Source organism: Papilio xuthus, unplaced genomic scaffold (genome assembly GCF_000836235.2).
Source record: "Papilio xuthus unplaced genomic scaffold, Pxut_1.1 DF828177.1, whole genome shotgun sequence".
Lineage (NCBI taxonomy): Eukaryota > Metazoa > Arthropoda > Insecta > Lepidoptera > Papilionidae > Papilio > Papilio xuthus.
In genome coordinates, this window is record NW_013530472.1 from 3280197 (window position 1) to 3304796 (window position 24600).

At 34.9% G+C, this 24600-nt stretch overlaps 4 protein-coding genes and 1 non-coding gene across 7 annotated transcripts in view; 3 read left to right on the forward strand and 2 right to left on the reverse strand.

Annotated features, from left to right (window-relative positions):
* The window catches only part of LOC106113891 (uncharacterized), a 1378-nt gene extending 599 nt beyond the window's left edge, over positions 1 to 779 (forward strand). For both annotated transcript variants that reach the window (XM_013306945.1, XM_013306944.1), the window contains exon 2: positions 354 to 779. In XM_013306945.1, the coding sequence (XP_013162399.1) occupies positions 354 to 682 (329 nt within the window). In that variant the 3' untranslated portion in view covers positions 683 to 779. The remainder of the gene's footprint in view (positions 1 to 353) is intronic.
* Positions 1 to 3886, reverse strand: part of LOC106113889 (homeobox protein prophet of Pit-1) — a 16321-nt gene extending 12435 nt beyond the window's left edge. The window contains exon 1 of the mRNA XM_013306941.1: positions 3612 to 3886. Coding sequence (XP_013162395.1) covers positions 3612 to 3852 — 241 coding nt within the window. The 5' untranslated portion in view covers positions 3853 to 3886. The remainder of the gene's footprint in view (positions 1 to 3611) is intronic.
* Positions 1 to 17049, forward strand: part of LOC106113890 (multiple coagulation factor deficiency protein 2 homolog) — a 27033-nt gene extending 9984 nt beyond the window's left edge. Inside the window, exons 1-5 of one of the 2 annotated variants that reach the window (XM_013306942.1) lie at positions 12871 to 12995; positions 15504 to 15651; positions 16066 to 16201; positions 16298 to 16385; positions 16641 to 17049. In XM_013306942.1, the coding sequence (XP_013162396.1) occupies positions 12983 to 12995; positions 15504 to 15651; positions 16066 to 16201; positions 16298 to 16385; positions 16641 to 16768 (513 nt within the window). In that variant the 5' untranslated portion in view covers positions 12871 to 12982 and the 3' untranslated portion in view covers positions 16769 to 17049. Of the gene's footprint in view, positions 1 to 12870; positions 12996 to 15503; positions 15652 to 16065; positions 16202 to 16297; positions 16386 to 16640 lie in introns of those variants that run through there. The other variant, XM_013306943.1, reaches the window with a different exon arrangement.
* Positions 6282 to 6354, forward strand: TRNAR-ACG (transfer RNA arginine (anticodon ACG)). The gene has a single exon. It is a non-coding gene; the product is annotated as a tRNA-Arg (tRNA).
* Positions 17050 to 17212: 163 nt separating the features above from the next.
* On the reverse strand, positions 17213 to 20171 carry LOC106113592 (uncharacterized). Its single transcript, XM_013306426.1, has 4 exons — positions 19377 to 20171; positions 18834 to 18954; positions 17704 to 17884; positions 17213 to 17321 (listed from the first exon to the last, which is right to left on the reverse strand). The coding sequence occupies exons 1-4, from the start codon at positions 19692 to 19694 to the stop codon at positions 17213 to 17215; spliced, it is 729 nt and encodes a 242-aa protein (XP_013161880.1). The 5' UTR covers positions 19695 to 20171.
* Between the last annotated feature and the right edge of the window lie 4429 nt (positions 20172 to 24600).

The following is a 24600-nucleotide window of genomic DNA, read 5'->3' on the forward strand; positions in this document are numbered from 1 at the left end:
CAGAAAAAATATTAAAATTATAGTTTTGTTTTCAACTTCCAGTTGCTTTGTCAGGATGTCCTTCAACATAGGCCTCCTCTAGATTTTTAGATTAGAGATGGGAAGATGACTTACCTAAGGGTGTAGAAGATTAGCCCGGGAAAAGAAACTATGGAAAAATCTAGGGGAGTCCTATGTCGAATTTATATATAGGTAAAATAAAAATAAAACAGATGTATTGAGAATCTCCTGCTTTTTGAAGTCGGTTTATTAGATATAAACTGATTCATTTATCTTACCACTTACTTACTAATTTAATTTAAAGTTAGTCAAGTTAATGTACGTTCCATTATAAATATATGCTATTTTTTTAGGTATTTTAATTGATTCCGCTATAGGTGGTCTTTTTCGGCAAGATCGCGTCACCTCTGTAAGACCTCAGTTATCCGGTAAGCGCACTACTGAACCGCCAAAGGATTACCAAGTTATTGGTTACCGTAACCAAAATGAAATTGAACCAATTGCCGACCCGTCTGAAACAAACCAACCAGGAGCACAAACTGGAGATATAGAGATGTTATTTAAAAGTTTACCAGTTATAAAATCTTTAAAAAAGCCGAAATTCTTCTTTCAAGCATCACCAGTTCGGCCAAAAAATGTTTATGGAGACGAAATGGAAACTGTATATTATATTGACGATTAGTTTATGCCGATGTTGTATTACAACTGCTTATTTGTTTCATAGTTTTTTTTTGCAAAAAAATGCCGACGGTTGTTGAAAATTTACTTAGTAAAATACATTTTAACCCTTTGAATGCCTTTTATTGATATATGATTTAACAGTAGTAGAGCCCGCTTTCACATCTTCGCACGAATTGGCCCGGCTCGCCCGGTGAAATACCACGACCACACAGAAGACAGGCGTCAAGTGGAAGCTATTCCGCGTTTCGTCTGATGAGTGTGCGTCCCGGAGGCCTAATTTAGTTCTCTTTCCCTTCCCACCCTTTTTCTTGAAAGGATGCGAAGTGGAAGTGGACTTTCCGGATGAGAGGATGCATGGAAAGGGAACATGTTTTCTTTCTGTGCATCGTCTCCTCCGTCGATTAAAGGTAGGCAACGCATATGCAATTGCGTATGTTTATGGGCAATGGTCACTTCGCTATTTCTAGTGGCCGCTCGCTCGTTTGCCACCTTTTGATATAAAAAAATGATATAGCTGTCACCCGCGACTCCGTACTTACGGAATTAAAAAATGATAATTAGTAGCCTATGTTCTAAACTAGTCTCAGAAAAAGATGTCATGGACAGAGCGAAGTGAAAGGGACGGATTTGTAAAGCTGACCCCACCACCTTGTGGGATGCAAGCTAGGTAGAGAGACAGAGAGAGAGTAGCCTATGTTCTGCATGCCTTAACCTTCTAATAACCATCTATCCATCCATCTGCCCACGCAAACATTCGCATTTATAATATTAATAAGATCTGAACATTCCAATTATAATTTTATAAGTAAAATTGAAATATGGCGTGCATAACATAAACCTACACCTAAGTATTGTAGCAAAAGGCTATGACGCATAAAGGAGTGTACACATAAAGGCCTGGCCGACACGTCCGCACCATTGTTACTGCCGGCCGGCTGTACGTGACGCGCCGTGTACACCCACCTTAATTTATATTCCTGTGACCAATTTCAATATAAAGTTACTTTATCTTGTTTTGCTCTTGTTTATAAAATCTGGTTTAGTATGAAATATGAACTTTATCTAAGTATGAAATTGCCAACACATGTCTTTTTCATGATGCTAATTAATTTTAAATTAAATTGATAGTTATAAAAACAAGATAAGGAAGTAATTAAAATACAAGTTAATACGTTATATTTATGTGTAAAATTATTATTATATTGTTTCTATGCGAATAGTTCCTATCAAAGTTTTGTAAAACACACAAATTTGAATGAAGATCCGTCATAAAAGCCTATTTCTATTAAAAAGTAGCAAATGTATTGTGTATTCATGTGTAGGTATAACATGTTCAAGTTGGCAGCTAGAGGCGTCTGAAAATTCAGCCCCAATTTCCCCCGAGCGGGGTAGAGCGGGGGAGGGCGCGGTGGGCGGTCGTTAGTGACATTTCGTATTCATGACGTCAGCCCCGGGGCCGATTGTTTGCAATATTAGTCTAATTGGAATTGTAATACGCGTACATATTCTGGAAAGCTTCGGCTATACGTGACAGAAAATATCACTCTAGGACAAATTTAATGGAATAATAGTCTCGAAGTTTTATATCGATTGAAACTGTGAGATCCTATTTATTTAAGACATTTCAAGAAAAAAATAGCTATTTTGAGATGGTTTAGAGAAAACTGGGCAGTGCCGCGCTGCCGACAATGTTAGCCGGATTAATTAAAACAAGTCTTTTTCCACGTTTCTTGAATTAAATACTTGGGGTCCGTTTCACAATGTCCAAGTAAAGTGCTGGATAACTAACAAAGGAATTAACTTAGATGTAATATTTGCTGTCAACATAGTTTGCATTTTACAGCTTAATTGGAGATTGTGGAACGACAAAGATATTATTTAACAAATAACTTCCGAGCTTATCCAGGACTTAGGATATTGTGAAACATGTCTATAGTATAAGAAATATAACAAACATCACTGAAGTCATAGTTGTATAACCTAAGCAGTTTTTAATTAGTGATTTTTACTGGTGGTTTAGATGATAAGTTAATTATTAAAGTTACTGGCAGTATTGTTTTAAAGATACTTGTTATCTTCAATACAATATTTACCGTGGGTTTCTGACACCAAAATATCTATATAAAACATCGTCATTCCTGTATCTTTGACAGCACAGATATAATATCTTAAACAGAGATTTTGGACTCGTTAACTCACAGTTTGTGATGTAATTCGTCACGGCACCTTAAAGTATCTTTGTATCTTCGTACAAGAAGTGTACAGTAACTATTTTGAATTATTCAATTTAAAATTATAGACACTTATAATTGAAGAAAATACTTCAATCTGTAGGAATGATAGATGAATGAGAAAATCTTTGTAAAAGTGTCTGCTCTATTTATTTATGTACTATGGTGATAGTACACAGCGGTTGCTGCAGTCGGCCGGTTTGTCTTGAGTCTTCTGGTTCCTTTTGAACCTTCTATTAAGTTAATTAAGGTAACACACGGTTAAATGTAACTGTAAAAATGCGCTGGACGGATTTCAATATTTGTAATGATTTTAATTCAGCTAATCTTATGAACATTTCTTATCAAGAGTGGCTGATAAAAGTTAAATAACAACGCAGTTCATATTCCATGAAAAAATTTACCGTCTTAAATATTAAAGTAAATACAAAATCTATAAAAGACGGAATTTTTCTACGCATACAAATATGTATAATATATGAATATGTTACATTGACATAATTGTGGGTAAGTATTAGAATTTCAGATAAGTTCATCCATAATCTATTTAACACATAAAGTTAAAGGTACCTTGTACAATATCAGCTGTCATACAATTTCTACTCTATTAAAATGTAAATTTGTATGAGGTTTAAGATATATATTTTTGCATTTTAAGTATTAAGTTTTTTCTTCTGTTACAAATAAGAGTGAACATACCTGAGTGATCTTGCAGAGATCGGCTAAGAGGTGCGGGCGGCGTGGCCGCGTGGTCTCCACCATACAAGCCCCCAAACTCTTCGGCGGAAGAAGACGAAGCGTTGCTACATTTCCGTCCCTTGTCCGGTGTATACTTGCTCTCAACGCCCGACGGGTGAAACTTGGCATCACTTTGGTGTTCGTCTAGAAGGCCCGGCACCCCGAGAAGTCCTCCCACGAGGTTGGGCCTCAGCTCCTCCATAATTTTGGCACCTTGCGCGCAGCCGCCGCCACCAGTGAAGTTAAGCTGGCGGCTGAAGAAGGCCGGGAAGATGTTGAACTGCTGGGGGTCCGGCAGCGCGGCGAGCGGCGGCGCGGGTGGCTCCGCGGCCCCCGCGCACGCCGAGCTCTTGAACTCCACCGTGCTGTAGCCGGTGCGCTGGAGCGAGCAGCGCGGTTCTCCCGCGCCTCTCGTCTCGTGCTCCAAGCCCTCGCCGTGCGCGCCGTGTTCGCCGTGCTCACCGTCGGCGCGGCCCCGACGCTCACTGACTAACCACATTATAGTGACGTTGCTCGCCGCCGTCCGCCCCGCGCACTAATTGTCCGCGACTGCGCGAGAGGACCGCACGTCGCCGCCCTTGTGTGCAAACGGAACGGCCTGCTCCCATACCCCCGTAATCGATGTAAAATCTTTATAGAGATGCTGCGTCTCATTCAAGCGAGGTGCGGGATGGGCGGGGGTGTATGAGGGCGTCCGGAGGCGGCGGCGGCGCGCCTCATTGGCCCACGCGCGCCGTCCGGCCGCTACGATTGGCGAGTCGTACGGGGTGCGCCCGTAGCGCTCGGGGCATCTACGCTTCTTTGTTTTATTGTCTCCGTAGCTCGTCGGTCTTGCGTTTAAAGTTTATGCATTGTACCATGTTTTATTGCACAAAATACAAAATCACGTATGAACTTCTCGAGGTAACGTGCTGAAATAGAGACGCGCTGTTTTCTATTATGTAGCTCTTGGTCAGTGGTCTTGCGCTCTGAAATTGTCTATCTAATAAATTTATTTTTTGATTACTATTGATGTTTGTGTTCAGTTCTCGAAATAAAATGTTTTTTTAGAAATGCCAAACATTTTTGTTATACTATACATAGTTATTTTGAGTAAAATTAAACAAATTTAAAAAGATTTTCCGAATATATTACACTAGATATAACGCACGCAAATAACATATTTTACGGCTAGTATATATAGTTATAAAAAAGTCATCATATTAGGTATTATATGCTGCTACACCGCGTCGCGTAGCGGTGTAGCAGCGTAGCAACATAGATATTCAATCGGTAATATCTATCATATAAACATTTGTCATAGTATTGAAATGGGCATTTTTTTGATAAAAATAAAACTCTTTTGTAAGGTTTTAGCTCCTATAAATCTGAAGTATTCAAAGAAATTTTCAGCAACTTGTACAGATTCGATAATCTTAAATATTATCACTATCAAGGCGCGATGTTAATGATTTATTTATTACTTTCTGTGTATAAAATTGAATAAAACAAGAAAATAGCTATGTAATGCTATTCGTGAGTGTTACATCTTTTATATTAGGTAAAGAAAGTAAAAATACGCTCGATTTTTTAGAATAAAAACTTAATAATTTTTAAATTATATAACAAACAGATAAAAGGAAAGTGCGAAATGTCGGCCACGCGTGTCTGTGTACAAACCATGCCAAGCGACTATCCTAATCCATCGCCAATAAAATATTATATTGCATAAGATGCTTTAAGACTAAAATCACCCATTTTTGATGATTTATGTATCCTTATCCATGAAGGGCCTAAATCACGGAAGTATTCATGATTTTTGTATCGTGTCATTTTTGCTATCGGCTATGAGGCAAACACTAGAAATTTATTTAACAACTTGCTGTCGCCCGCGACTCCGTCCGCGTGGAATAAAAAAACGTAATTAGTTCCTGGCAATTATCCCAACTTTTCTCACTTTTTAAACCTTTCCTAGATCTCCACGAACATTTCATGACCAAGATAAGATAAATCCGTTCAGCCATTCTCGAGTTTTAGACTAACGAACAGCAATTGATTATCATTTATATAAAATTCTCGCGTCACAATTGTGTGAGCAACAAATTTTGTGAGCATATTGAGTAGGTCTGAGAATCGGCCAACATCTATTTTTAATCCCGCGCGGACGGAGTCGCGGGCGACAGCTAGTTATGTATATAGATTGAAAAAAATATGTATATTTTGAATTGGTCAACATTTTGCGGGTACACTTGATACCCTTAATTATATTCATAATGTCATGTGGCTAACAAAGGGTTGATATTCAGTGATGTTATCATTTCCAAAGAATAGAAACGCGGTACGGTTTATGAATATCAAATTAAACGCAAATGCAAGTTAATAGATCATCTCTTTGAAAATTAGATAAACCAATGAACTGATGAGTGATTAGTATTAAAATTAAAGGGTAACAAATTATAGAGTATCGTTTACAAAGTTATGCATAATATTTAAAAAAAACTATAACCCTTGTAGGAAAATAAGCTTGAGTTATTTGCTATTATTATTACTACAAAAAATATATTTCAGATAAAGCAAGTTATTCCCATAATAGTACATTTTTATAATTGTAATTGGCTGAATAATATTCATTTATTGGTTATGTTATGCATAGGCCCTGTGGCGCAATGGATAACGCGTCTGACTACGGATCAGAAGATTCCAGGTTCGAATCCTGGCAGGGTCGCAAGGATTTTTTTTTTAATTTTCCACTTTTTAATTGGATATTTATTATTAGTGTGATGAATTTAAAATCAAAAACTTTTAGGCGACTTTTCAGTTGAATTTTGAGAGCAATCTAAAATCTTATTTTTTTATAAAACACTTAAAATACTTCAGTAGTTTCAAAACAGAGGCATAGAAGTTAAGAATAAGAAGTTATTCAAATCTTGATTGTACTGCTTACCGTGGGTTTCTGAAACCAAAATATCCGTTTGAAACATATTATTATCTTTGTTTTTTCAAAGATAAAGACAGGGACGGCGATAAGTTTTATACAAAGACTTTGATCCCAGAAACCAAAGGTAACCAGAAACCAGTAACAGTTCGATACTTTTAGACATTTGTTCGGAGCATGTGTGTGTTCCGCCCACACTCCGCCCCAGCATTCACAATGTTACTAACTAATAAGTCCCCGCAGGACAACAATGAGATGAAAATTACACACATCTCATCGCATGTCATAGTTTGCGATGTGACTATTGTTTGCAATTTAATGTAACTACATCAATACAAGATATGCACGATTTATTTTTATCGATATTCTTCTGTTTTTGGCGTTACTATGTAGTTATCATCTTGTTCTATTCCGGACTTGGGTACCGCACTGTTTGTACTATTCTTTCACACATCTTCACCAGCTGTCATATCTTAGTTCTCACTCACTTCTTATTATCCTTCACACAATCCAGTCATACCATTTATGAATAAAAATTTATGTATTTTAAGTTAGTTGCAAAACGTAGTTCGGAGCGCCTGACGCCACGAGCCTTCCTGTGGCCGCCCGCTTCCGATGTTTCCGGTCCGGAGCGATGCCTTCCCTATACTAAAGATGTGGAAAATGTTCGCCAAAAGTTTATTTGTATTTGTCCATTTAAGTTTGGAGAATTTGTGTTATAAGTACATTAAGCAATTATTTCTCATCTTACTAATATTATAAATGTGAATGTTTAGATGGATGGATGGATGTTTGTTTGTTTGAAGATATCTCCAGAACTTCTGAACGAATCGCGATCAAATTTGGTATACATATAGAACATAGTCGGGAAGAACACATAGGCTATTATGTTTTTTAAATCCGCGCGGACGGTGTCGCGGTCTACCGCTAGTTACTAATGTGGACGTATTTAGGTAAAAAACGAAATAATGAAATGTATGTATCGGTAGAGTCCAGTTATGTACACAAAGAAAAAGATAGTTTATTAAGTTAAAAAGTTTCGGACAGCTAAGAAAAAATTACCAGTTCACTATTTTTCCAGCTGTTTATCATTTTGATATAAAATTTGACCTGAAAAGAATAAATATTACCTTTATGATTGCACTTGTTATTAAAGAGTTTCAAGCCTATCCTATTTGAAACCGATGATGGTTTATTACACTAATACGAAAAGGGAACAGGTGCCTTAGGGGAAAATGGGTAGGAGGTAATTGCTCGAGGTGATATTTAAAAAAGTTTTTAATGGCTGCGACGCGACAGTGTGAAAACGATTTAAACGGCACCAAATACACCGCCAACTTATCCGATTATACCTTTTTTTACTATTATACTTAAATTCTAGACTCTTATAAAACAGGACTGTTACATTTTCTATACGGATAGTTCCTCATTATGTTGGTTATTGGTAAGGTTTTTTTTTCATCAAATGTAATTCATCCTAATCGTCTTTACCGTCTGGCCAGTACAATTAATTTGCGTTACTACAAAAGAAATTCAAATATAAACTATTATGTTGTGTTAAATGTCTTGGCTCACTTTTTTAAACATACTTTTAATATGTCATAAATATTGATTTCTATTTGAAATTTTTAGCAACGTCTGAACCGTTAAACATAACCCGTCTCATACATTTCATTGCTAAAGGTTTGACGTAAGCGATCCATGAAAGGGGTCACGGGACCTGCTCAGCCGTCAGAGCTTTATCCTGTATATCTTAAAAGCATTCCCTTTTTGCTGCCATCCAAAACGTTTGAGAGATAATTTTATAATTCTTCCCTTTCCGGCAATTTTCCGTTATTAAATATTTATATTTTCCCCGATTTATTAGGTGGGTTAACTGAGAGCCAATTAATTATTTGTATGACGGAATGTTAAACGATGTTCCGTTTTATTAAAAAAATGTAGAATAATTTTTTTATTTTTTGTGTAAAGTTTTATCCAGAGGCGAATAAAATATTACCCAAAATGTATATTAAAATATACACAAGCGACTCTATGGAGGCCATCTATTGTAATAAATTCAATGAAAGTAACTATTATGCTAATTGTGGTTTTGTTTTGTTATTTGAATGAGGGCGGTAGATTGCTTTTGTAACAAAAAGAGTCTTGATTGTTTAGAAAAATATTTTGACAAGTTAATTTACAGCTGTCCCGCTGTCAAAATTGCCGCCTAATTTAGTGCGTGCGTCAGTCACCGCCCAGTGATAATTTGAAATTGGAACGGCAAACTTTTTTATTGCTGCCACGTGTCAAAATTGATTCCGGCCTTCCTTTGTGTAGTTTTTAAAGGGTTTAAGTAAAGATACTCCCATAAAATTATAGTGTGATTGGTAGTCATAGGTTTTTCGGCAAAATACGTTTTCTCACTTTCATTTATCTATGATAATTTAATATTAAATTTGATTAAGCTAGGAATAGGAATAAAGGCGATTTAACTTTATCTCTGTTAAAATCTCTGCTAAAGCTATAGATTTTATAAGTACCATTTTCATTTTACTAATATTATAAATGCGAATGTTTAGATGGATGGACGTATCTCTAGAACAGCTCAAGAGATCTCATTGAAATTTGGTATGCAAATAGAACAGTCTAAAAGAACATATAGGCTACTAATTATGTTTTTTTTTTAATTCCGCGCGGACCGAGTTGCGACCGCTAAAGATAAATAAAGGAATATCAGATTTTTATAATAAGTAGCTGTTTATTTGGAACATTTATAGTATTTTTGTCTTTTCATTAAGAAGAGTTGTTTAATATTTATTACACAATTACATTAAATTCAACTTTGGCCACCTTTAAATTAATAACAAACCTGAAACGAATGTCGTCTTTGATTTTAAATGAACATACATTTTACTAACATCTATATAGCGTAAGTAAAAGATACTCAGATGATATATCAACGCTTAAATCTTCGTACAAATGTTTGCTTCTACATTTTCTAATGTACAGTCAGGATAAATATGTAATACAATTTTCTACAGTCATGCCAATTTTTATTACACAATAAAATATTTTAGTTTTAAAAATTTCCGAGTAAAATACAAGCAAATATATTTTAAAATCATAACGAGTAGATTTTTTCTTCACCTTTGTATGCTCAATACATGTATTAGTTATTGGGGTACATAGATAAACCAGCTATCGCGTGCGACTCCGTCCGCGCGGAATTCAAAAAATCTTAATGTATGTTCTTCCAGACCATCTACTGCATTATGCCAAATTTCAGCGAGATCTATGGAGCCGTTTTGGAGATACCTTCTAACAAACATCCTTACATCCAAACATTCGCATTTATAACATTAGTAACATTATCTTAGTATAAGTTTTTTTTTAGATTCGTGATTATACTCGTTTGAAAAGAAATTAAATTATGTAAAGTAAAAATATGTATTTTATTCAGATATTTTGTTGACTGTACTTCGTAGTAGCGATGTCAAACGAACGGTAGTCTTAAAAGCTTACCAATTAGGGGCTAAAAGCACCTTCGGGCCGACTGCTTCGCGGCTCGCGGTTTCGTTCCCTCATCAATTTTGTAGGATACACTCTCGTTACTTGAAAACTTTCCTCCGCCGGCGAAAAATAAAGCGAAAACAGCATCGCTACGAGGATATGCTTCGGAAATTTTTAAGAATATAAATTACTGTAATACGAGTACTTATTCAAAAACCTCATACTTTTTAGATCAATGTTAAAATGTTTGTGATTTTTAAAATAGGTTGTAAAGAAAAGTTTTATTGTATCATACAGTTCCTGTATTATTTTAAAAGTATCCAATTTCAAAGTTATTAATCTAATGAAATTATGTTTGTCGAAAAAGTACGCATCGTAATACCTCAGTTTTAAGACAAATATTGCATACATTTCGTAGTTATCTTTATAAAATTATTTAGTGAGCTAGTTTATCAGTTAATGGTTATTATTTTTTAGTTATTATTACTTGTAAAAATGAGTTTTATTGTTCCGCTATTATAATATAAATTTATTTGTACCAAACATCACGATACTAGAATGTCATCTACGAACAAAAAGGAGGCAAATCTAAGAGCCACAAGCAAACCTTAAAACTTTTCAACATGAAAGTTTAAAAGTGATCCGAGTGGGGGAGTAATGGGTGGGGAGACGGTTGCTAGGCAACGGTACACCCACCCGCTCAACGCTACAAATCTCCGTTTGATATATAAAACCGAATATTTATTGTTTTATTTGAAACTGTTCTGTATTTCATATCTATGGGATGAAAATATGTCAATTTGAAGGTAATATCAAATGTGTTTTCAGGGGTACATATAAATATAACTATCAACAATTGCTTGGTAAAAGTCAAAGCATTTAAAGTATATGAAAATATCACCAGTAATAATATACCTACACCTTCAGTACTTCGTCTAAATCTAAATTAAGTCTTTTATAAGTATAAGGTAGTGTGAAATTTCAGTCTTAATATAAAACATGATAACACAAAACGGTTTAGAGATCCCTAATAAATCAGGTAAATTAAATCTCTTCTCTAGTATTTAGCATAGCAAATATGTATATTTAACGAGCGACTTAAGGACCTGTTCCACTAAACTAACCGACTTCACAATCGTGTGGGGCGCTAATTTCTAGCAATTTACGTCACACATACGAGACAAAAGGAAGAGTGCGGAATGTTCTGAGTGGAGAAGTCAATTAGAATGCAAATGTAAGAAAACGACCATTAGGGGAGCTTTCGCCGCACGCACCCCCTGCCACCCCCCGCTAACCCCCGCCCGCGATGTATTGATCATACGATCCCTCATACGCTTACATACGCCCGTCTCTTTTTAACTTCCCCACAACAGATCGCTATAAACATAAACATTCTCTTTCAAAAATGCCTTCAGTTCAACATCTAACAAACGATTTTAATCTTTATTTCCATTGCTGAAGACTCAATGTTGTATGAAAAGATTTTAAAGTAGATAAGCTTTTCTATGATCGAAAACTCCTTGTTGTGCCAGTAAATTCTGTTCGTGTCTTTAAAGGAATAAAGATCTATTTCAGGAATGAGTTAAAAGAAAATGAATCCTATATGAATATTTCAAGAGTGGTTATTGAGGAGCATATAAAGAGTTCTGTTTTCAATTTGTTGACAAATTTACTCGTACCTATGTACAGTAAAAGAGGTCTGTAAACAGGGCGATGAGTCTGTTTACATATTTACTACAGATAAGCGTTTAGGGTGATCTTAAGTAATAACAAAATCTTTAAAGAGATATCATTTTCCTAATCATAAATAAATAACTTCATAAAAAAGTATATAATTTGAAACATACTGTATATTTCTTACTAAATTTATTAGTAAGGTAATATTTTGCAATCGTCTTTTAGGTTTATTCAATATTTATTTTTCGGCTACGGATTCGTCATTTGTTTTTGGGAAGCAATATTATCTGATTGTTAAGAACTTTAAATAATATGGTATACCAAAGAGGACAAGGATTCTTGAAAGTTGATAGGATTAAAAAGAAAGTGACGACTGTTATTATTGATGGACTTGTGTCAACCCTAGATAGAGTAGAATATGTAAGCAGATGATAATTGTTATCTACTTTTAATGTTTTCACATCCCTGAATTATCTATAGATTAATCGTTTGAAAACTCGCTTGAGACAGCCCTAACGTAAAATGAAATCACGTGTATGCTCATGTTGAATATTGTGAATTGTATTAAATTGGATTCCTTCTCATCTTTCATTGGCGTCAATAGCTTGATCAACGATTGCTTTATTGCAAGTCTATCGTACATATTTGTCCATTTTTAATGCCTCGTATATATTGTCTGTATTCATTAATTAAAAGACTTTATTTACCTACCGAATCTTGAGTTAAAATAAACAGATATGTCCAATTAGAACACAGTATTTAAGTTTATTATAATGTCTCACGAAAGTTTGAATAATTTGACAGTATTCATATTTTTAGCTAGTGATCTAGCAGACAATTTGACATAGGACATTTTTAAAAGAAAATTACTATTAACACTAAGAAAGGAAATAAAAACGAAAGAACATATCAATAAAATTAATTTAAACATTTTTTACACTGGTAATTTTGTAAGTAGATACAAAATACGGATAAAGTCGCTCGCTGATCGCTCAGCGCCATCTAGAAGTATGAAACATAATCAATATACTTCTAACGAAGCATGCGCCAATACTGCATTGAACACCATTAGATTTCAGTCTTTATTCCATTTGGTTAGAGTTTAAAGTACATTGCATCAGTAGCGCTTGCGCTGTAACATTGATTTCTTTATGTCATGTTTGGCAAGCGTTGTTGTGAACTGAAGATGTTTTTATGTTTAATTCAATAAACAAAAAACAAAAGGTGTTCTGTGATAGTGAAGCAAGACATGAAAGTTGTTTGTGAGTAGTGTTTTGTTTTTATCAATTTGATTGACTTTCTTAACACGCAGTAAAGCTTCGTGAATTTCAATGAAAAATCTCTTCACAAAGTTGCATTGTATCTGAATGAATTTGGTACTTCTATAAATATTCGATTGATATATTAAGACTATTTACATTCTTTAGGAGACAATGTATCATGTGATTTAATTTTAATATCGCATGACGATATTCAACAATAAAACCTGCGGTACCATGATTGTGAAGTTTCAAGAGGGTAGAGGCTCATTCAAATTATAGTCCCATGACAAAAAGCAATCGTTGTTCTGTGTCGCTTAACGCACAGATAAAGGCTATTTTATTTAAGCGTTAATATATTGTTGACTCGACCCTGTGTTTATTTTATAAATATTTGTATTCTCAATTCTTAAAATTTTGACCTATTATGTTCATACAAGCAAGTCGGCAAAATAAATTCTCAATATTTTTTTTTGCTATGTGGCTCTTATAAATGTATACAAGACGGTTTGCAAATAATTATTATTTGTTACATTAAATACGACTTTATTAGGAAATAGTATAATAACATTTTAGTCTGTCATTGTTAACCCGTGTTGACCTTTTTGTGGCCAGCATGTAGGCGTTGAGATGTGTCACAATAATCCTCTTTCATTTCTTTTTTTTTTGGTGCAAATGTAACCAAAGTGCTGCGAATAATAAAGGAATTTGTGACCCGTAGTACAAGGGATGCATTGTAATCGCATAGTATTAGGGTGTTATCGGTTGATAATATGACGGGCAGCGCAGCCGCGACACCCCAGACGTTACATACGGATAGATCGGTGATATAGCAATACAATTAATAAAATTGTAGTCTGTATGTAATATCGAAATTTTATCATATTTCGCGAACATCATGTTTTGGCAAAGCTAACAACGAAAAAACAATATTTGTCTGTCTATCTATATGTCTGTCCATAAGTCCACCTCTGTACGGTAGTGTTCGCAGAATCTGGACCGATTTTGGCGGGAATTTGACGGGAAGGTAACTAAAGTACGGCAATATATACTACTATTTTATTAATTGGACACACAAATACAAGACTACCGTTGTTTTATGGTAGATTTAAAAGAGGCGTGTTATCGTGTAGCACTTTTACAGTGCTGTCCAAACTTTGTGTTCGTGTGTCCCGCCTCCTTGCTACGCCGCTTGCGCCGGACACCCTGACATACGGGGCGCGCACTTGTCACTGCAGGCGCATAATTTGTCCTCCATTATGGCTTTATTTTATACACTGTACTCTATAATAAAGTGGGGTCCGATTAAAGATTGGTCTCGTCTTTCCAACAGAACAACTGTTCGATCTAGGTCGAAGGGGACGAGAACGAATAAATTATTCATTTGAAATATTGAAAATGTACTGTTATGGATGGTATGTAAGGGGTGCTCGTTGGGCACCTGTTTGTTACTTGACATGTTTCATTATTAATTTAAAGTATGTTTTATCAGTTAACTACATTTTAATATGACGTTATCAATGGTGTAATTGTCTTAAAAAGTTTTTAACCAAGATGGAGTATACGATACCTACATTTCTTTATAATTTAGGAAATTGGAAAGAAGAACATGACTAAGTGTTAATTTTGTTTTACGGGTTAACATATCCGCGAAATTCTTTCTAGGCTGCTGTACGGCGAATAAATAGTCCATCAAAATGTTTTTGTATTTCGAACGATATAAATTGTCTTTTTAGCCGATTTCAAAAAGAAGGAGTTTATCAATTCGTCTGTATTTTTCTTCTACTTTTCGTCTTACCGTACAGATAAAAATATTAGCATTTAAACGTTTAATGGCGAATAAACACTCGAAATTAATTACAATTCAAGATACGAGTATTTGAACGACAAACGTAATAGCCGGGGCACTTGTGAAATGAGGTGTGAATATTGCGTCTCTGCGGGGTACGGTCCAAGGCCCCATGGGGCGAGCCCCAGCTGCTCCCTTACCCTTTTACAAGGGACTACAATGCCCTTCAAATTACACCCAGGTACTAGTACTCTACGATCGTACTGTTCTAATTGTATCTGTATTTGTCGATTGTTACGTTAAATTGATGACGCGTGCGCGATGAAAAAAGGTGAAACATGTTTATGGTATGTTTAGGGTTGTCAATTTTCAATAAACGTAGGCCCTAATACTTCTGGCGGCGTACTGTTTTACTTTATACCAGTTACTCTGACTCGAAGATATGGATTTCAAATTTGTAGCTTGAATGCATGCATCGTGCAAAACCGAAGAAATGGCAGCCCTGAATATGTCTGTTTAGGTAACCTACAAGCCATTCAGTTCAATTCAGTTCGGAAATTAGTGTAGATTTTTCACTAAATCTGCACTAAGCAGTCCCGTTCGTGATCACATAACTCTGAGTGTTGTCCTAAACCTTCACTAATGAACAACCCTAGTAGCCATTTTGTGACTCTATCGCAGTTAGGCTAATATTACGAATCTTTTTTTGAATGTTATTTTAGTAACTCTTATCCTGCTACTAAACGTATGGGCGTCGGGCATGCGTCGCGGACCGCACCATCCACACGGACAATCCTCCAAACACAACCACCACCGGCCTAGAGGCGGTCAGTCTCTCACTGGAGAGAGTCAAGTGCTACATGATATGAAGTAAGTTACTCCAATATTATTTGATATATTGTTGTATCTTCCAAGAGAAGAAAGGTGTGAAAATACGTTTTATACAAGTGTGAGTTTGGAAACCTTCGGTAAACATGTCACGCACTGATTACCATCAGCCATCACTCTCTTGAAGTTACCTCATGTCATAATTGGACGGAAACACCGACTACTGTTTCAATCTACGCACAATGAACGTAGACTATGAGCTCAAACATGAAATCATAGTGGCACTGAATGTACTACATATTCAGTGCCACTATGATTTCTACTAATTAAAGAAAGAACTATGCAGTCGGTGGCAATGAATTTCTTAAGTAAGTTCGTAACCCAAAAATTTGTAAAAAAGGCAAAGATAATATTTATGGCTGTCGAAATTCTTGATGATTTCTTGTACTTTTATAGACATATAGAAGAAGACTCAAACATGTTAACATCTGACGCTATATCAAGAATGACACCGGAAGAGCTGGAGTTTCATTACTTTTCTGCACACGATTTTGACAGAAACTCAAAATTAGACGGACTAGAATTATTAAAGGTAAGTAAAGAATCGACAAGCAAAGTAATATTTATTTCTTAATATATTTGCATTTTTTTTGTTTTATTACTGTAAACCAAATACTATCCTTTTCAGGCAGTATATCATACGGTAGACTATGAGGACCACGACGCTGATTCAGCTTCAATAGAACCAGAGACAAACGATTTAGAAGCATATATAGGTTTGTATTTCAATCCTCCTTAACTTAACACATTTCTTTTAAAATTAAAACCACAACACACACTATTTGACACACCTCTCTCGCTTAAACTTAAACAAATTCCATATTTTTCGTTAAATTCCAGTAACGTATGTAGTCTAAACTGCTTAAACGACTTTGTAGAGTTATGTTTATTTACAATTGTATGTCCCTAGAGTATCGTATACACAGTCGGATTGTTTATTAAAAGAAAATACTTCCTTGTTAACATTTCAGAACTAGTGGACCGAACTCTGGAGGTGGACGACACGGATGGCGACGGCTATGTGTCGTATGCGGAGTACCGCGCGGCACGTGCCCGCAGCACAGACCATCGAACTCACAGAGTTCTCGCTGATAATTAATTGCACTTGTTTACCGCAAAACTATTGTAATAATATCATAATAAACATGTGTAAAATATCGGTATCTCTGTTTAAAAGAGATTGAAAAGTGCAATATTATCTCAATACAGGATATATGTGTATGGACTTAACATTATTGTGTTTTATAGTACATACAAAAGTATGTCACAAAGAACGGTTAAACAGTGACATGTCAAATATCTGCAGATTTTAAATAAATTTTAGTTGAATTTAGGGATTGCTCAAACAGTAAAAGTGATGTATACAAAAAAAATCGAAAGTTTTTGGGTTGGTTAAAGAATTAAAAACAATTTTTTTTTGTACAAAATTTATTGCTTAAACCTTTAAATTGGTAGAAATTCCTTTCTGATCTTTCTTGTATTACTATCTCTTAAATAACATTAAAAAACCAATAATGTTTAAATAATTTTATTTATATAATTACTATGCGCATTTATAAATTTTGTCGCAGGGTTTGCCGTCCTCTCCCCACGTTGATGCTTGCTTTATACCGCTGTAGATGTTTTCATAATCATCTAAATCGACGTTATTGCTGAAAATATTTTTTCTTTATTTAATTCTGACATAATTTAATAACTAAACCAAGTTCTTTAGTCGCGTTTCTAATATTACTAATCAATTTTATACAAATTTTCAATAATGGATTTTGGTATATAAAAATATATTCTGCTCAGCCCAACACTATTTAGTCGACTTCAATGCCCCAGAATTTTTAATAACTTTAAGTTTATTGATGTTTCTTGAGCTTATACTATGTAACACTAGTCTTTTCTTCACAAATGTATTTTTTAAAAGTACCCGTACTGTCCCGAGAAAGAATCTTTTACAGCAATCGTCTCTTTCTCCTACACGCCGTATATTTTTAACGATCAAGTTTTCTCCCTTTAAAAACAAAACAAAAGCGCCATTTTTACCCTTGCAATAGTTTAGCTCCTTGCAGCGTCAGTTCTGCAGCGGAGGCGTACAGCGCCCCCTGGCGGGGCTTCTGGCAGGCAAGCCGGTACAGACAGCCGTAATCCTTGCTCTGCTCGCCTCGCAGGTAGCTCAGGTAAAGCAGTACTTCATCTTCCGTGAGGTATGTCGCGTTCTTGTTCTCTGCGGATAGAAGAATTGTCATATCATCAATATTGGACATGGAAATGGAAAGGCATATATAGAGGTATTACATGAATATTAAATTGCAAACAGACGCAGTCAGAGCAATTTAATGGCTTAAACACCGCTTAGTTTAGATTTATCATACTTAACTTTTTCTAATAGATTTTAGATTTGATTTTTATGAATTACTAGCTATCGCCCGCCACTTCGTCCGCGTGGTATTTAAGATAACTTAATTAGTATCCTATGTGTTCTTTCAGATTATGTTCTACATCTATGTCAAATTTCAGCGAGATCCATATAGCCGTTCTCGAGTTAACTTTAAACAAACATCAATCCATCCATCCATCTAAATATTCGCATTTATAATATTAGTAAGATTAATTAGATAGATATAAGTGTAAATTAATTATGTGACTATTGATTTAATAATAATTAAAAAAAAACAATTCCGGAAACATTTTAAAATATTTGTATACTCATAAATCAATATCACAAAGGTGTTAGATCTTAACATTAGCTAGTATTTTTTTTGGTGGTCATTTGGCGAGTGCGGTGTCCAGTGGCACACCGGGAGGGATTATCCCTTTCCGATGGGATTATAGAGTGGACACGACAAACGCATCGCGAGGTGTATTGGATTATTGTGGACTGGGCAGCCGCGGCGCGTGGCGGACAAAGGGTTGTATCGCACGGACTAAGGCAGATGCGGTCATTGTGGATGAGACCGATAACAGCTTCCTGGTTATTATTATACGGCTAATTAAACGACATTTAGTAAAGGGTTCCTCTATTAATGGACCGATAACAAATATATTGAATCGATAACCAGGATGTTGGATGTTCAAATCACGTTCAAACATATGAAATAAATTATGTTTTGAAACGTATAAAATTAATTAAAATTTATGTAGGTTATTTTTTTATAAGAAAAAGAATGTCTTACCATCAATACTACGTCCATAGTGATTTCCCTTCCAAGCTCCGGCTCCAAAGAAACCAGCCGCCAAAATAAGTGCCTTGAGGATTATTAATATCACCAAGTTTGTCAAGTTTAAGCTGAGGACCTGTAAGTAAAATTTTTAATCAATAAATTGGATAAAATGGAATTTATGCTCGATTTGGACAATACAAAATTAATACCTTTTATAAACACTGTACTCAATTAAATTATTTAACCGAACAAGAGTAGACATCCAGTTAAACTTTAGCTATGACCAAGAATAGCTGTGTTAGATTGAAGAATTACTTAGTCTGCATAAAACTTAAAAAAATATTCTAACTATAGAAATACACCTTTATTAAGGTTGAAAATCCATTACATCTGTCACTTGGCTATGAGTAATACGATACAAAAGCCCTTAAAGACTTCCCCGAATCCAATGAGTCACAACACAAATATTTCAAAACAAGCAAAAATCATGCATTCCTGCGTGCGATTTACAATTGTAGGTGCGATACGAACCTGCGTAATGCAGTCAAAACCAACCTGGCTGCTTCCAGTTGACCTCGCTATGAAGTCCTTGGCCAAACTAGACACGACCTGCCCCCCGGCGTTGCTTAGTAAATTACCAGCTGAATCCAAGAACGAAGACCTTCCATACTGCGTCGTATCGTTCAGGCTATCGAATCTATCAATTGAAGCGCGATTGAATGGTATCGGCGGTTTCTCTTGTGGTAGAAGTATACTTGTGTCGAAAGACTTCTTCGGGAACATCTTCTTAGCGTACTGTGGAGAGGAATAGGCTCCGGAATGTTCTGCGGCGACCGCGAATGTACAAAACAAGAGACCGTACAATACAACCATTTCGGGACCGGTCTAAGACGATACTGTTCAGGAAGCAGGTAGTGTTCCACAATAGATTGCGATAGGATTTGCGAGGGCTCTTACTCGTTTCGCTATTTTATCTCTTCCGAGCGTCTTTTGTTTGCACGCACGATGACATCTCCTAATGGTGCCATTGTTTGTTACATTTTAGTGGCAACAGAACATTTTGTCGCATTGTTTTGTATTTTATGCGCTTGTTAGTTCGTTATTTTTTGTTTCTACTAAGGAGTAATTTATAAGGATATATATTCTGAGAGCTAATAAAGTTATTACGAATCACCCTAATTATGCTCTTTATATATTTTATGATGCTTTTTGGATATATTTTTTAATTTGCTGAAAAGTCCTAATACGGGTGTATGTTCTATTGGTTCCAAATAACACTCCGCAGTAATAGAATAGTGTTATAATATTGATTAGAGCGTCGGTGGCTCAGGGGTCAAGCACTTAACTTGCAATTTGCAGGTCCTGGGTTCGAATCCCGGCATGTACCAATGTGGTTTTCAATTTCCGATTTACATATGGACATTTATCCGACGCTCTTACGGTGAATGAAAACATCTTGATGCAACCTGCACATATCTGAGAAGAAATTTGTGTGAAGTCAACCAACCCGCACTAGGCCAGCGTGGTTGACTATGGCTTAATCACCCTTAACTTATGGTAGACTCTGAGCCCCTCGGTGGGGACGTACATATAGTGAGCTGATGATGATGATAATATTTGTTATTATCAAACACATTTACATAGAGCTAACTAACTCTACGTGCAATGTTATAAAATGATATAACATTTTTTTCGATCAATACTATATAAAATACATTAATATATATTTACAAGAGTTTAGTAAGAATTATGAATACATAAATAATCATTGACAATCGTACCGCAACGTTACTTTGCAACGCATACAAACTTTAGTTCCGTAACATAAACGTAATAGTTATGTGGAACGATGACACTTTTTCGTGACAAAATGACTGTATTACATAAGTAATGTCTTTGACCGAGATTTATAAAGCAGCTAAATATATCACAGACAAGTGTACCGTAAGTGTAAAATATTGTAAATAATCCATAAAATAAGAGGAATATATCAATTTTCTTTAGCAAATAAAATTGTACAAATTCAAAATAATTTTAAAATTAAAGTATTATTAATTACCGCTGACAAATATCAGTTAGAATGTGTGTATTACTTTGGGACACTATTTTTTATACATCTAGTTATTGTGTCCGTGTATTCATGCTACAGAAGGAGAAAATGTTATGTTCCAATGCCAGTTACAAAACGGTAACAATCGGGTAATGTTCTACATCGATGGAGTTTTCACTCTTACCATTTTCTAACAAAACAATACGTATATCAAAACGAGGAAAGTGGCTTACTTCGCGTTATATGCGCGTATAATATTGAAGCCACATTTACTAGGGCAACGTCGTCTAATGTCCCTTGCTTATATAAGAAATACCTTCGCTATAAAATAAGATACGATGTGGATAAGAAACAAAGGTAGAATAGAAAATAAACTAGTGACTTCGTAAATTCCTAGCAAAGTTGCGGGTTACAGTTAGTATAAATCGTACAATGCCAGACAGTGCCCTCTATACAATGAAGAGGTAACTACAATGTTAAGTTATAAAAAGCATTAAGCTACTTTTTACTTCATAGATGGCACTTAGCTAAGTTACAACTTGGCTTAGTTATGATGTTAGTTTTTGTACTAGATTCAATATAATATTCTAGATGTCAGTGTTATTCAATTGAAAAAAAAACATAGTTTACCTTAGTACTTCTTAAGTAATGATAAAATAAAAAGATTAATGTATACCTTATTTGGAAAGAAATGTCCAATATGAACACTTCACTCAGTAAATTAAGAATTTAATTTAAAGTTTAAAGGAATTAAGTCTTTATATTACTTTGTTTTAAATAAATCGGACTAACATGAGTAAGATACTATAAATTTAGCATTAACTGTAAGTGATCTTTATAGATTTATGTTTGTTTTAATAATTTGGCGCCATTTTACAAAGCGTGCGCCATGACAGATGTAAAAGCGCGGCAAAACGTACGCGCACGCGTTCTGATCCGCAGTCATTTCTCCGAGCTTCGTGATCGCTGCGCGGGACCGTGAGAGCGAACGGTGAAAATGTTTTGGTATCAGAAAGTGAAACCGGGTCTTGACCGCCAAGATTATAAATCTATGGAGAGGTTATCATTTTTTTATAAATTTTTTTTTATATTTTTGAAAATAGAACTAAACCTTAAGAGTTACGAAATTAAAAATAGAAGACAATATTAGTGAATTCAGTTGGAAAATGATATTTGAAATGTTACAAATTGTATACATCTTTTCAGCAGTACATCCAATCTACATGGCTCAATATGTTACTAAATTAGCTATAGTGAGCGTAACATAACAACGTTAATCTAGATTACATAATCAAACGCTCAAACATACGCATATTATCTAACGATTGTTTGTATTTTGCTATAATTGTGTCAACAATTAGTGAGAACAGTCGCTTATCTGCTTAATAAATATTTCTCATATGTGATTTTTAACGAATCTAATAAATTTGCTAAAGATGTGGATAGTTTTTGTAACGATGGCAAATATTTTTTATATGTATCGTGGACGGATATCGCTTGAAATCGTACTATTATTATAAACGCGAAAGTTCAGACGGATGTCTGTTACAAGGTATCTTTAGAATGGCTTCATTGATCTCGCTGAAATTTGGCTTACATATAGAACATGGTCTGGTAGAATACATAGGCTACTAATAATTTTTTTGTATTCCACGCTGAGGGAGTAACGAGCATAAGCTATGATTTAAAAAAATCATAACTACTCCATAGTTTTTATGTTCTATAACTTTTTGTTAGATGTTCACCGTTTTGTTATTACAAGGAAAGTGTTTTTGTCTTGCTCTTATAACATTTACCGTCAATTACGCTTTCGAACTTTAGCGGCGTGATGCAATTGTATTTGGTAAGTGTGACGACATTCGTAATGGCAGAGTTCCGGCAACATTATTAAGATATTTACTTCTACTAGTCTATGCGAACAATTTATGATAGAACTACACTATGCTTAAATTATCCAAGGCAACAGGTATAGCCGTTATCGCCGTCAAATATTAAATACTGTTTTCTCTGTTTTTTGAAAGAGAATAAGAGGGACAACTGATGATTTTATACAATTTTTATGTAAGATTAAAAAAAGTTACACAGGTGTAGCTCTTACAATTTTTAAAATTTACTACCAACCCAGTTATGTTAGTTTATAGGAATGCTAAAAGGCATAAAGTGTACCAGTAATTTTCGTGAAAATATTTTGATGAAATACGGGCGCCTTAAATTTCATTAAAATTCTTTCCGTACGAAAGCAAAAGGTAACAAATATTACTTTGTGCTCTTTTATGTTGGACATTCTTGTAGCGCAGTTAAAATATTATTTTATCCTTACACAAAATTAGATCTTTTATGTAAACAAAATAAATGAATTATTCAAACTCTTATAAGTATCAAAGAGGCTTTCGTAGGATTTTCCAGGCACTTTTAAAATATAAAAATTAATAAAAGCTTTACAATAAATATATTTAATATTAACTGAATAAAAAAACAAATTAGTAAATCATTGATTTAAAGAAATTTACATTTTTTTTGTCAAAATTCTACTTTTAATAAAAATTCGATGTTTTAAAACGAATGAGGAACGCTAGTGTAAATCCACAATAACAAACAATAATGGAATTGTAAGTGAAATCATATTTAGAAATTGTCAACGAATTCAATTTGGAGAGTTTTTAGAAAGCATAAAGGAATCGTCAGGCGTTAAATGAGAGTCGGCGTTACATTATCACAGGGCACCGTTACCGAGTCTACAGGGACATTACGTTTGCTACCATCAAAAGAAAATACGTAAAATCCAATTACCGCAAGTTCATTCATTTTGTTGTAACTATAAAAGTAGCTGTTGCCAGCGTCCTTGTCCGCATGTAAATAAAACAATCTAAAAACGATAAGCAACCTATGCTTAATTCCAAATTGTTAACTATCTGTTACAACAGTTCATACGGATCCGTTTAGCGATTCTGTAGTGTTAGGAAGAAAATCCAAAAAATGTGCCAGTATATTGACGCAACACTAGCCTTACTAAAAAAATCGACGTTTATGTCCCCTCACTATTCATTCTGACACTGCACTTTGTAACGAAAGCACGTCATTCGCGACACATTCTTTTAGCTAATACTGTCCAAAAGTTACGTAGTAACAAATATAAATACGCCCAGGGGTTTTAGATTTTCCTGAACAATCTACACGGATCAATGTGTGACTTCAACCAACCTAAAATGGGCCAGCGTGATTTTGCAACTATGGCGTTGTCACCCCTAACTTAGGTACCCGAGTCCATTGGTGTAATAGCATTAGTTGCTAATCTTGGTATGACAATTATTATAATTAAGATAATAAAACATCACTTTCTTACATCTTTGGGTTTAAAAAAAAGACATAATGGTAATTTTTTTGTACATTTTTTAGCAACGCTGCATTACAGCTGCATTTTGTAGTAGGTCAACGAACCAGTTTACATAGCCGTTTCATTGTCACATTTCTAACAGTTGGTCAATAGCTTACATGTCGATTGTTATTAAATTACCCCTTTTTGTATCAATTAATTATTGACAGGAACGAATTCAATCAAACTTTTATCACTTTTTATTTATTAGAGATAACTTATAGTTGAGTTGATGGACAAAATATAATCTAAGTACGAAATAAATAGTAATAATCAAGCTATTTACACTATGAAGAGCTTCGACCAACATCTCAAGAAGCTCTCGCTAAACAGCTGGATTAAGGGCCCAATACAAA

Coding starts and splice junctions, on each gene's coding strand:
- LOC106113592 (XM_013306426.1), bottom strand. CDS start 19,694: ATGGTTGTATTGTACGGTCTCTTGTTTTGTACATTCGCGGTCGCCGCA. Junction 18,955..19,376: donor GGTCAACTGGAAGCAGCCAG/GTTGGTTTTGAC, acceptor TTTTACTTACAG/GTCCTCAGCTTAAACTTGAC. Junction 17,322..17,703: donor GGAGCTAAACTATTGCAAGG/GTAAAAATGGCG, acceptor AAATATTTTCAG/CAATAACGTCGATTTAGATG.